The sequence below is a fragment of the Pagrus major genome, chromosome 2 (assembly GCF_040436345.1).
Source record: "Pagrus major chromosome 2, Pma_NU_1.0".
NCBI lineage: Eukaryota > Metazoa > Chordata > Actinopteri > Spariformes > Sparidae > Pagrus > Pagrus major.
This window is the reverse complement of record NC_133216.1, coordinates 14,221,105-14,233,644: the sequence shown is the minus strand read 5'-3', so window position 1 is coordinate 14,233,644 and position 12,540 is coordinate 14,221,105. Positions and strand designations below refer to the sequence as shown.

General features: G+C 41.6%; 2 protein-coding genes across 3 annotated transcripts; one reads left to right on the top strand and one right to left on the bottom strand.

Moving 5' to 3' along the window:
* The first annotated feature begins 850 nt into the window (after positions 1 to 850).
* Positions 851 to 11,975, top strand: gfm1 (G elongation factor, mitochondrial 1). The gene is made up of 18 exons (XM_073482700.1): positions 851 to 1,014; positions 1,158 to 1,310; positions 1,406 to 1,538; positions 3,033 to 3,237; positions 3,521 to 3,637; positions 3,946 to 4,096; positions 4,661 to 4,815; positions 4,922 to 5,003; positions 5,101 to 5,238; positions 5,506 to 5,607; positions 6,239 to 6,295; positions 6,396 to 6,533; positions 6,917 to 6,999; positions 10,486 to 10,648; positions 10,758 to 10,902; positions 11,000 to 11,160; positions 11,286 to 11,339; positions 11,520 to 11,975. The coding sequence occupies exons 1-18, from the start codon at positions 940 to 942 to the stop codon at positions 11,649 to 11,651; spliced, it is 2,244 nt and encodes a 747-aa protein (XP_073338801.1). The 5' UTR covers positions 851 to 939; the 3' UTR covers positions 11,652 to 11,975.
* lxn (latexin) lies at positions 7,044 to 12,508 on the bottom strand. Of its 2 annotated transcripts, none has more exons than XM_073482720.1 (7): positions 12,145 to 12,508; positions 9,329 to 9,505; positions 9,181 to 9,243; positions 8,354 to 8,525; positions 7,977 to 8,113; positions 7,670 to 7,732; positions 7,044 to 7,375 (listed from the first exon to the last, which is right to left on the bottom strand). In XM_073482720.1, exons 1-7 carry the CDS (start codon positions 12,298 to 12,300, stop codon positions 7,259 to 7,261), a joined length of 885 nt encoding a protein of 294 aa, XP_073338821.1. In that variant the 5' UTR covers positions 12,301 to 12,508; the 3' UTR covers positions 7,044 to 7,258. The 2 variants fall into 2 exon arrangements, with proteins under 2 accessions (XP_073338821.1, XP_073338813.1); XM_073482712.1 differs by lacking the exon at positions 12,145 to 12,508 and adding an exon at positions 9,744 to 9,826.
* Positions 12,509 to 12,540: the final 32 nt, after the last annotated feature.

Below are 12,540 nucleotides of genomic sequence, written 5' to 3'. Positions count from 1 at the left end.
AAATGATCTATTGAAATAAAACAGGCTATCAATCAAACTTTATTTGTATAGCACTTTTCATACATCAAAGTAACACAAAGTGCTTCACACAGTAAAAACAATACCACAATTCCACCGCCCACCCCCACCCCCCCACACACATACATACATACATAACAAGCAAAATGTAAAACAGGAACTTAGGGCACTGAGGAAGCTCCACCTTGAGTAAAACACACAGTTAAAACACAGCCATTAATAGAATAGAGGGACAATACACTGTCAGTAATACTTAAAACACTATAATTCACAAAAAATGGGGTCAAAAAGCCTGAGACCCCCATCCAGAACCCGTCCCAAGGGCAACACCACCCTCTCCACCACAGGCGACGACAAAGGTCCAACAAGAGAGGTATGGTATGGTAAAACAGAAATAAAACCCTGTTAGTATGAGATGACATCACATGTCATTTGAATAAGGTTGAGCTTTAATGACTTCTTGAATTTATTCATATCATTTTTCATTCATTCATTCATTCATTTACACATTTTGGGCCCCTGTATTGGATTGTTCACAAAATGCATTTTAATGCATCAATCTGTTTAGTGTTCTCTGACAGCACTTGAAAGCAGCATTTAGCTCAACGCGCGTTTTCTATTGTAGTTTTGTAGTTTTTGCATTTATATGTTTGTCTCTAACGTCAAAATAAACACATGAACATGTTTGTCACTCACAAACCACGTTTTGATCCACTGCGGTTCTTTTATAGGAGCATCGTTCATGTTTTAAAAAAACGCAAACATGTGTAATTTTGGCACGTCTGTGTTTCCGTAGATGCGGAAGTCGTGTTTCACAACCATCAGCAGGGCCCCGGCGTGACATTCACCGGGTTGTCAGAGTCGGGGGTTGTGTAAACGGAGGATTACGACCACCCTGTGCCCGACCAAGCAGTCTTCAAAATGAGAGTACTAAAAGCGGGGCTGTCTTTGGCAAAAACGCATGTTTTGGCACCGGGAAGCGTCACTCTGAAAAAGGTAACATTAGCTAACCTGCAGTTGAACTGATTTGACATCAAACCTCTGCCGAGCTGCCCTGCCATCAGTCCTCTGCGTGTCACAATCGGTAAACAGACAGAAAGTGGGTTGAATATCGATCTTCTTCTGTTTCATCTCCTCAGGTGCTGATCAACAGCTGTCGGACATGCTCCTCCGGTGTCTTTCCCAACGAGAGGATCCGAAACATCGGGATCTCGGCGCACATCGACTCCGGGAAGACCACCCTGACCGAGCGTGTCCTCTATTACACCGGCAGGATAGCTGAGATTCACGAGGTGAGCACCGGGGCAGTGTTTGCCAAGATGTGGCTGTCAGGTGAGGGTTTACAGGTTCACAGTGTCCAGCATGAGCTGTGTTTCTTCTCCTGTAGGTGAAAGGGAAGGACGGTGTTGGAGCCACTATGGACTCTATGGAGCTGGAGAGACAGAGAGGCATCACCATCCAGTCAGCTGCTACATACACCGTGTGGAGGGATCACAACATCAACATCATTGACACACCAGGTACTAAATATTGTGCTTGATGTAGGGTCCATTGTGGACAAAATGTTGCATGTGACCCCTAATGATTGACCCCCTCTTTGTGGTAATTTTGCAGGATCTGCCTTTAAAGGAAAAGTTCACCCAAAAATGAAAATTCAGTAATTATCGACTCAGCTGCATGTCGATTGAAAGTCAGGTGAAGTTTTGAAGCCCGCAAAACTTTTTTTTGGGAGCTTCACAGCAAAACAATGTTGCAGCATTCTCCTAAACGACTGAAGCTGATGGGGACTTGTTTGAAAACATAAAAAAACAATGGAAAAAAATATACAAAATGGCTCCGTCTGGTGTAATCCAAGTTTGCAGAATCCTGTAGATCCCATAGTAGTTTGAAAATACATTACTTACTCCCTCTAACGCTTTTAGGTTAACAGCTTCAGTGAAGATTTCTGATTTACAAAGGATGCAAAGAACATCTTTTCATTTTATTTTCACTCAAAATTATAGAAATATATTTTCTAAAATCAGAGTTGTAAACTTTTAGTCCCTAGTATGGGTGAAGCTCCAAAAGTATTGGATCATACATTTCCCATGACGCAATTTGATAATATCTCTTAATCCCTACTTGTATGGCAAGTGTCCTTCAAACCAAATGCCCCCAGTTTGTAACACAGACTCTCTGGTCTTGAAGCCCAAACCAAAATAACCCTGATGACCTCAATACAAATATATTTTTCAGACTTTGATCATCTAAAAAAAAAAAATCTGTGGAGTGTCCTGGTAAAGGCCCGTACCGTCTCATGTGATGTTGCACTTCAGTGGTGTGTATTCTCAAGAAGACACTGGAGACTTTGGCACAGAAACCAAATAATATAAGATTTCATTTTGGAGTCTGGTGCAAGAAAGAAGAGTAAAATTTTCATAACGTCATGATGTAATAATAATCAACAGATTGACTCATGGTTATTTGTTTAGGAAGTTTGCAGTTGCGGTGTAGAAGTAATTTAGTGACTTTCAAGAGACAGAACTTACCCCTCTTCTCATTTCTCAGTTTGTACATCCTTGACTTCTTTCCCTGCTTCGCCGTCTTAACAACTTCCGCAAAGTACACACCTGTGCATCCTCGCTCATAGCTCCTCTAGCAAGCCTCCTCTCTCCTCAAGGAACATTTCAGGAATTGAGATATCCTTCAGTATGGCACACTGAGATTGATTTTTAGGTCACAGGCAGGAGGAACAAGGAGACGAGGAGGCACAAAATAGAGAAATGAGGAGAACCCTTCGATTTGATTTCACTGACTGTCTCGCTCTCATTTTTCAGTGCTTTACTGTTTAATTATGATTAATATGATGCCCACAAAAAACACAAGCTGCAGAAAGTAAAACAAGAGAAGGTTCAAGCCAATATGTGAACAAGGATGAAATGATGGATCTTTACCAGCTCTAGGACTGAAGTTTCACCTTTTCATGTTTACAGTGTTTTTCTTTCTAAACATCAGTGTCCCTGTTGTTCCTCCAGGTCACGTGGACTTTACCATCGAAGTTGAGCGAGCGCTGCGAGTGTTGGACGGAGCCGTGCTGGTTCTGTGTGCGGTGGGAGGAGTCCAGTGTCAGACCCTGACGGTGAACAGGCAGATGAAACGCTACAACGTCCCCTTCCTCACCTTCATCAACAAGCTGGACCGCACGGGCGCCAACCCCGGCCGAGCCCTGCAGCAGATGAGGTATACACGTACATACCACAGTGAATCCAGTAGGCCCCTTTTGAACATTTGCTGATTTATACGTTTTAAATGAACCAAACAATAGACATGAAATTCTAAACATTTGAAGGGAGACTGGATTTAGACTCATGTAATAAACTACACCTACATATCTTTACCTGTTCACATGAGCTCATTATCCACAAACAATGTTGTAATCAGCTGTGGTTTTCCTTCCTTTATTTTTGTTCACAATTACTATATATATAAATATATAATAAATAAATATGTTTTGTCTTCTCAGAACCAAACTAAACCACAACGCAGCGTTTGTGAACATTCCCATCGGCCTGGAGGGGAACATGCGCGGCATCATTGACCTTGTAAAGGAGAGGAGCATGTATTTCGAAGGACCTTTTGGGTGAGGGATTCCTACTTTGGTAGCTTGAAGGGCATGAAGAGGTCCATTTCTGACATGCTGTTAATTTTTTAAAATCTGCATTGTAAATAACACTCTAATATGTTTTCGTGTTTATTTTACTGATTCTTTAACTGCAAGGGAAGGTAGTTTTAACTGTAAATGGGATTGAAGACAGCTTGGCTACAGGCATCAGTGACAAAAATCATTAAAATAATGATCTGTCAAATTAAAAGTGTTCATTTATATCCTTGTCACAAAACTCCTCAACAATGCAAAAGCTGATTCAAAGAGTTTCTTCCTCCCTGCAGTCAAAATATCCGTTATGATGAGATCCCGGCAGATTTTCGTGCTGAGGCTGCAGACCGGAGGCAGGAGCTGGTGGAGTGTGTGGCTAACGCTGATGAGATCTTGGGAGAGATGTTCTTGGAGGAAAAGATTCCAACCAATGACGACCTGAAGGTTTGTGTCTTTTAAAGAGAGAGAATGTGTGTGAAATCTGAGGGTTTTCTGCAAATTATAGCAAGAAAAGCACCTTTCCTCCTGTCATAAGTAATGAATTATTCATCATGGGTTTTAAAATAACTTTCATAATGATTTTTTAATATTACATATTAAGTAAACAAAACTAAAGAGTGTGAGGTTGTACTCACACTGTATGTGTATACCTATATCAATTAAATTAATCAGTGTAATCATACTAAACCTTATAATTTCCAGAATACTATAATTCTACTTTATGCCTGGTATAAAAACCTTAGATAATGTAAAAAACATCAAACACTATTATGTATATTGAACGTTTCATTTATATGGAAGTATATTTTATATGTTGGCAACCAGCACAACATACACAAGTCTTAACATGCTTGGATCTCAGATGGGAGCCGGCTCATAGAACCAGCTCATTCAGGACCGACACATCACCTGTCTATTCTCTAAACTCAACAAACGCGACCGTGAAAACTGTGAAAATTGAGACATGAACCCTGTTTGTATGTCTCTCGTGACTCCGCTGTCTTCTAGGCTGCAATCCGCAGAGCCACTGTGCAGCGTCTCTTCTCTCCAGTGTTGGTGGGCACAGCATTAAAGAACAAAGGCGTCCAGCCTCTCCTGAACGCTGTCCTGGATTACCTGCCGAACCCCACGGAAGTCAAAAACTATGCTATCCACAATGACGAGTAAGTATAAAATAGAGTCAAATTAAATGCAATTTTTCATTTAACTTTTTTTTTTACAAAATCTTCAAAATCTTAAACAAATGTTGTGCACTAATGTTTCTGTTAGAGATTCCAGTACAACAAAGATTGAAATGGATCCGACAAGAGATGCTTCAAACCCTTATGTTGGTCTGGCCTTCAAACTGGAGGTAAGATACCTTTCTTCTTTATTTGTGCAATGTTGCTCAACAGGAAGATCTCAATCTGTCATGCTTTGTTGTTTCCTGTGCTGTTTTTTCTCAACAGGCGGGCAGGTTTGGCCAGCTGACATATGTGCGGGTGTACCAGGGCTGTCTGAAGAAGGGGGAGTACATCTACAACACACGCACGAGCAAGAAAGTCAGAGTTCAGAGGCTTGTGCGTCTTCACGCTGACCAGATGGAGGTGAGGACGTCAACAGGCTATCAGAGGTCACAGTTTTCCATCTGTGGTTTGCAGTTTAAGCATCAGAGGAACATGACTGGTCAAAATGGCGTTGTTCCTCTTTTGGCAGCAGTCGAGTGTCAAGATAACAACCACATCCCCTGTGACATCAGAGTTTCCATCCTTGCATCAAAACAACACATGAAAGTGTTTAATATTCATTGAAAATAAGACATTTGGATCAACTCACATCATTTTTTTGTTTCCTTTCTATCCATGCTCTTTCAGGATGTGGATGAGGTCTATGCAGGAGATATTTGTGCTCTGTTTGGGATCGACTGCGCTAGCGGAGACACTTTTACATCCAAATCCAGCGCTAACCTCTCCATGGTGAGTAATTTTAAAGGAGAGCAATTCATTATTTTTTGTTTTTTCCCTTCCTTCAGTGTTTACATATGGGTACTTGTGCATGTAAGAAATCTTGAAAGTTAAAGAGGTCAAAGTCCGCACCAACAGAAGCTCCCCTCTCCCACAGAAAACACTGCTCCTGAAACGCCTCGTCAGTAGTCCCGCCTTTATTTCCGTGACTTTGTGACATCACACTACGTCACCATGTCAAACATTTACATAATTAAGTTTGACATATAAGAATTGATTTAGCACAGCTGCTCTGTTGTTGTTAGCGGTGCTGGCTCAGGCGTGTGTGAGCTGACCAATCAGAGCAGACTGGGTATTCAGGAAGAGGGGCCTGAAAGAGACAGGTGCTAAAACAGAGCGTTTCAGACAGAGGTGCTGCAGCACTGGACAGTATGAGAAGTCTAATGTGTTTTTTGAGCATTAAAGCATGTAAACACTATTCTAGTAGTAACCCAAAATAAAATTATGAACCTGAATATGAGTGTAATATGTCTCCTTTAATGTTTTTACCTGTGAAAGTGCAAGAAACCTGCTCATTTTAAGATGTTTTGGGGAATTATTCTGATTTTTATTCCTTTACTCAAAATTTGTTTTTATCTCACAGGAGTCTATTCATGTCCCCGAGCCAGTCATTTCCATGTCAATTAAGCCAACCAACAAGGTAAAAAAAAGTTAATTTACCCATATTTACTGTAAAAATCCAACTCTAGAGTCTAAACTGCATCTTTTAACTCTTCTGTTATTTTCTTGCTTCTGACTAGAACGACCTGGATAAATTCTCTAAAGGTATTAACCGTTTCACCAGAGAAGATCCAACGTTTAGAGTGCATTTTGACACCGAGAGCAAAGAAACCATCATCTCAGGCATGGGCGAGCTGCATCTGGAAATCTACTCTCAGGTACGCAGTCAGAGGATGTTCTGCATGTTTAATTCACGATTTCTCCGACTGATGGTGTTTTGATATCTAGCGAACTTGTGATTTGTTGAGGTTTGGAGTTGTCAGATGTTCTCTGATGACTGTCTCACACTTATCTTTGTAGATATGATTTTGTCGTCAGTGACTCTTAGTAAGAGAGACACCACAAACCAAATGCTTCCTAGCGGCGCTTTTGGAGTGAGATCTAAACAAGATGTCTAAACCTCAGAATCATACTTCATATTAATATCAGTCTCTGCAGAAAAAATGTTTTTTTTCTTCATGTTTGAAGGATTTGTCCCTTTTTAAATCTCACATACCTTACCTGTTTTTTCCCCTTTTTGTGTTTTGGTTTATTGTTTCAGAGGATGGAGAGGGAATACAACTGTCCCTGTGTGATGGGAAAACCCAAAGTGGCTTTCAGAGAGACGGTCACCAGTCCTGTATCGTAAGTGCTGATCTCCTGACACATACACGAACTGAGGCAATGGGGTCTGTATAAACAGTTTATTTTGGCTAAAATACTATAGCAACCAATAGTAGCAGATTTTACAGATAACATTATATATGATGGATTCATCCACTTTTTAATAGTACAAACTTTCTGCAAGCATCAGCAGCAAGTCTTGGCTTGGCACCCGCAGAATTTATGCTTCAATAGCTGAATACAAAATGTGAGCACCATCAGTGTGATGAATGTGAGCAGTTTAGTTTGTGTTTGGAGGTTTTTCACAATCATGGCAGTGTGGCAGCTGTTCCATCTGCAGCACTTTAACTCCCTCCGCAGGAGACCAGGTGAACAGCAGTTTCCAGTGAATGATTTCCTGCAAGAAATAACAGATTGTCAAATTAACACGAGATATAGTAAAAGTAAAACTGCACCTCAGGTTAGCATGTTCTTCTTAAGTAACTGGTACCAGACCAGTCCACTTTAAGATGCCATTATGGTGTAAATTAGCTTGAAATGGGTTTGAACAAGACTTTTTCTTCAGTCACATATTAGTCTGAACAAGTTAAGTTAACACATAAGTTGTGGAAGTCATCAGTGCTTTGATAGATGAATGAATAGATTTAATATTTGTTTCGGGTTACGGTGAGTTGCAGCTCTCGGTATTTACCTGGGACACCATCTCATGCAGCGCTATGTGATAGTCAAACTTCAGCTGGTCATTCTCAGTTGGCTGCAGCAAAAATAAAGCCAAATGATAGAAACTGAGTTCAGTAAATATGTCACAGGTTTCATCGTCAAAACGTCACATAATGGGTGAATAATTGGTCTGCCTTTCATACAAAACCTGCCTAGTATGCCTGAAGAATGTCTTAAAAAGATGCTAACTCTAATGTGCTGAAGCTCTTGATTGCAGCAACTTATTGTGGAAATGCACAGATTATTGAGCAGACGCAACCACAGACAGGACGACCTACCAGCTGCGTGACGTTTGCCACCTGGGCCATGTTGTACAGCGTGTTTTCAGTGGATTCGTTGAGCATGATGAAGCTGGAGGCCACAGTACCGAGGTGCCAGAGAGGCTTCATGTCAGGCTCGATGTGACCATAGCTATCTGTTGGTCAGAACGTCAGAGTGTTATGAAGGAAGTTAATGCATGCACAATGAAAGATCATGACGCTTAGATCTTGTCATATAAACTTACTTCACTCAGAGTTCACTCAGAAACCACAAATTCAGCCACAGCTGAAAACCCCAAAATGATGCAATTTCAAACTGCTGATGTTGTGCAATACCTGACTTTTAAGTGTTGATTAGGAGCAATAGTGTGCACAGTTTGCTTTATCCTACATACCAGGTAGATATTGTGCCGACAGCAGGCTTGGGTTCTTCTTGTACTTCTGGTAAAACTCTTCTTCTTGAGCTTTAGTGTCGATCTTATGGAGCGCCTCACACGAGGCCTGGACCTGGGCCGAGCGCTGCTCACCCCTCGCAAAAATAACCTCTGCAGAGCACTTCTCAGTAGTCTGGATTGATTTATAAAAGGGGAGGACAGTGAATTTTAAAAGAAACAAACGTAAAAAAAGTCAGGTTTGATAAGAAAGAGGTGAAGGGGAGTTTACAGAGCGAAGGCGTTGTCCAGACAAGTGAGTCAAGGTTGCATCACACTGCTTCCTTTTATCTGCTGTTTAGTTAAATCTTGTCAAACCTGCTCACTCTGAAGCCAGAGATTATTCAGCTGCACAGTATAAACAATACATTTTGTGTAAAATATCTTCCCATAAGCACGATGTGAATGCAGTGCCAGAAGCTGTTGCAATTTTAAAGATAAACGTAGCCAGTTAAGATCAGTTAAAACTTTTTAACTACCTCCACAGATGAACCCAAATGACTGCTCAAGTAAATCTTGCAGTGCAGGTCAAATGTTTTTAATTCTCTGGTTCAGAAACAAAAGTAAGTAGTTCTTTCTCTGTTTTTATGGTGCTTTTTAACTTACAGGCAAGGATAAGTGACTAATTTACAGGTCGTTCTGTTGATTATAACTCTAAAACCACAAAACAACTTCAGAAATTAAACATAATCTAACACACATTTGTGAAATCTACATGTGTCATGCTACTCTAGTCTGATGGGTTCTTGGCTCTACCTAACCCACATGTGTAATAAATAATCCTTTCTTACGTTGCCGATCATCTCCTGCACTGAGATCTCCAGCTGATACTTTCTCCTAGAGTCTGCCACATCCTTAAAAAAGAAGAAATAACCTCAGTTGATGATATTTAGAGCTCGTCTCCTCTCACCGTACACTAAAATGAAACAGTCAACAGACCTCTGCGTTCCCGCTGTGGACCCTCTGCAGTCCGAACAGCCTGTACGGGGAGCCGTAGCGGGTGTTGAGGTAGTGTTGGACCACTTTGGCTGCCCTCTGAGCGGGGTAGTGATTGGGGTTCAGCTCTCCAGTCGCCATCACATCCTCTTCAGCCTCCTCTTCCTCGAATAATTCTGCCTGTTATTCCACAGAAAGTACAGACTGTAAGAGCAGAGTTATGAGTCTCTATGTAATGAACAGGGATGGGCTTCAAACCCCCGATGGACTTTAACCCTCAGGTGTCAGCAGGGTGGAGTTCATCCATAAAGCAAAGTGGAAAGGAAAGCTGATTTGCAGAGGTCGAAGATAAAGTTGGAAAAAGAGGTTTACAGCTGAAAAATGTGATGAATAATGAAATAAGGGAATCTGATCTTGCCTGTAACTGGAATGCTGAAACTCCCTGCCTCTGAAATCGACAGATGGAAACTTATCTGTCCAGTGTTCAGTGTCAGCTGCTCCTCATGCAAACCGAAACACTACTTCCTACTTCCGGTCTAACACCAGCGCTGTTTGAGGGCAGCCCCCTTTCTTAAAGAGACAGAGCCCTTTTCTGACTCCTATCCTCCCTGTTAAATCAGCTCCTCATAATAATATAGGCATGCAGAAACTTTAGTCTGTCAGCCTGGTGTTAAATTACACGTAAGGATATAACTTATGCAACTTTTAATTTATGATTTTAATAAAATGATTATTGTTCTTCTGTTCCTACAAAAAAAATGTTAAACCAAGAGACTCTTCTGTTTCATTCTGTTAGGGTTCATTGTAAATGACAATAATAATAGTTAGAATAATTGCGTGATACTGTGAAACCTTGATATTTTCTGGAGACGGTTATCGTACCGTTTAAATGTCATCCCGTAATACTTTTTAAAGTCAAATTTAAACAATTATCAGATCAAAGTAATTTCCCTACGAAATCAGCGTGTTTGTTTTGATTTGTGTATCTTGTGTGGTCAGATTTGTAATTATGAAAAAGAAGGAATTTAAATTAGCAGACCGAAGCAGAACCCGTTCAGTGTTGGTGGAAAGGGGGCCAGACTGAACCCTGATTGACGGATGTTTCCACTTTGTCACTCCAGATGGTTCAAAATGTGGATGTTTTGCTCCTTTTTCTGCAGGTTTGACTTCACTCATAAAAAGCAGAGCGGCGGCTCTGGGCAGTATGGTAAAGTTGTTGGAGTCCTGGAGCCTCTTGAGCCAGAGCATTTCACCAAGCTGGAGTTTGAAGACCAGACTATCGGAACCAACGTCCCAAAGCAGTTTGTACCAGCTGTTGAAAAGGTTCCTAATTTACTGTACTACAGCGATACAGATGTCTTAAAACTATTAGAAGTGATTTGAAAACCTTGAATTGTCTTTCATCACTTGTTTTTTTCCCATCATGCTTCAGGGCTTCAGGGAGGCCTGTGAGAAGGGACCCCTGAGCGGACACAAAATCTCAGGCATCAGATTCCTCCTGGAAGACGGAGCTCATCACATGGTGGACTCCAACGAGATCTCCTTCATCCGTGCAGGAGAGGGCGCTCTTAAACAAGGTGAGGGCTTCCTCTGATCTGACCTCCTGCTTCATTTGATTTCAGTCTGTGTTGTCATGAGTCTATGTCAATGCTGGTTTCTATCTGCTCTCCTCAGCTATGGAGAAGGCCAACACGGCCATCCTGGAGCCAATCATGTCGGTGGAAATCGTCGCGCCTCAGGAGTTTCAGGGAGTAGTGATCGCTGGTGTAAACCGCCGGCACGGTGTTATCACAGGACAGGACGCAGCTGAAGGATACTTCACTCTGTACGCTGATGTGAGTCCAGTTGATAAGTTGTTCACAAACACAAAGTATCTTCTGTCCTTTAACGTACAGTATCTGTTCTCTTAGCCTTCTCTACTATCTGTATTTGACTGATTTCAGCCTGTGTCTCCTAACAGATTCCACTAAACGACATGTTCGGCTATTCTACAGAACTACGCTCCTTTACTGAAGTAAGTTCAACCTCAAACACCCGACATCTGTGTATGAAGGCTAATCCATGTTCTTATGTATCAGTCTTGCAGTTTCATTCTTATGAAACTGGTTATTAAGCTTTCCAAAGTAGTTGTAGTTGTTCTGACTGACGACTGAAGGAGACAAAAACCTAACACGTTTTATCGTTGTGTCTTCAGGGAAAAGGGGAGTACACCATGGATTACAGCAGATACCAGCCCTGCCTGCCGAGCACACAAGAGGAACTCATCCACAAATACTTAGAGGCTACAGGTCAGCTGCCTGCCAAGAAGAACAAGTGGAAGAGCTAAAAAGAGTCCCAACTGTTGAACTTTGACATGACCACCGTCCCTCATCATTAATTGGCTTTAATTTGTGGAGCCGTACAACTTTGACATTTTCCTTTCGTTTTGTAGTTCAAGCGATTCCGTCTCCCTCACGTTTGACCCCTGTAGGAAATCTATTTATTACCTTGATTTTAGCCTGATTTGACGTCTTCTCGGCTCTACAGCTGAATGGTGGTTGGTAAGGAAAGCTCTGTGTTTTCACTTGAGCTTGAAATGGCTTTTGTACTATGTACAGAACAGTCTTGATGTAATAATGGTTGCAACAAAGATATATATCAGTCTTTTAAAGTCTTGGTCTTTTTCTGTGCACATCATTTATGTGTCGACAACTTGTCACAGTTTTCCTGAGCAATTTGTGTCGATTTTTCTCATGAGCAACGCAACTTCAAAAACAGATGAAAGCCCGCAAAAGGAAACATTTACACACCGAAGCCAGTGGATCTAGTTTCTTCCTCACCTGTCCAAAGATTTCAGTTTCCTCCACTGTCTCTGGGACGCTGTTGGGATGAGCTGTTGACATGTCCGCTGAGTCAGCCACAGGTCTGATCGTCACACTGGGGCTCCCAGTTACCCCAGTTAACACAGCCAGAACAACAATGATCCTCAGACTCATCGTAGTAAGCCTGAAAAACGCAGATGAAGAGAAAAGAAAAAGAGCACCTCTGTGAAAGAGTGCAGGCAGCGAAGTGAGCCAGTGTGGAGTTATGTAACAGAGGAGGGAGGGAGGGGAAGCAGAGAGGAGACACTGTCCAGATCCTGCTGTCTTCCTGTTTATTTTTTGGTCCTCTAAACTAAACAAACTGCTCCACTTTGTCTGGTTCTGTTCTTCGTACGCCCTCGTGCAACTCTATTA

Coding starts and splice junctions, on each gene's coding strand:
- gfm1 (XM_073482700.1), top strand. CDS start 940: ATGAGAGTACTAAAAGCGGGGCTGTCTTTGGCAAAAACGCATGTTTTG. Junction 3,638..3,945: donor TATTTCGAAGGACCTTTTGG/GTGAGGGATTCC, acceptor TCCTCCCTGCAG/TCAAAATATCCGTTATGATG. Junction 10,903..10,999: donor AGAGGGCGCTCTTAAACAAG/GTGAGGGCTTCC, acceptor TGCTCTCCTCAG/CTATGGAGAAGGCCAACACG.
- lxn (XM_073482720.1), bottom strand. CDS start 12,300: ATGAGTCTGAGGATCATTGTTGTTCTGGCTGTGTTAACTGGGGTAACT. Junction 9,506..12,144: donor AAACTGAAATCTTTGGACAG/GTGAGGAAGAAA, acceptor GTGGAATAACAG/GCAGAATTATTCGAGGAAGA. Junction 7,733..7,976: donor TGGCAAACGTCACGCAGCTG/GTAGGTCGTCCT, acceptor TTTTTGCTGCAG/CCAACTGAGAATGACCAGCT.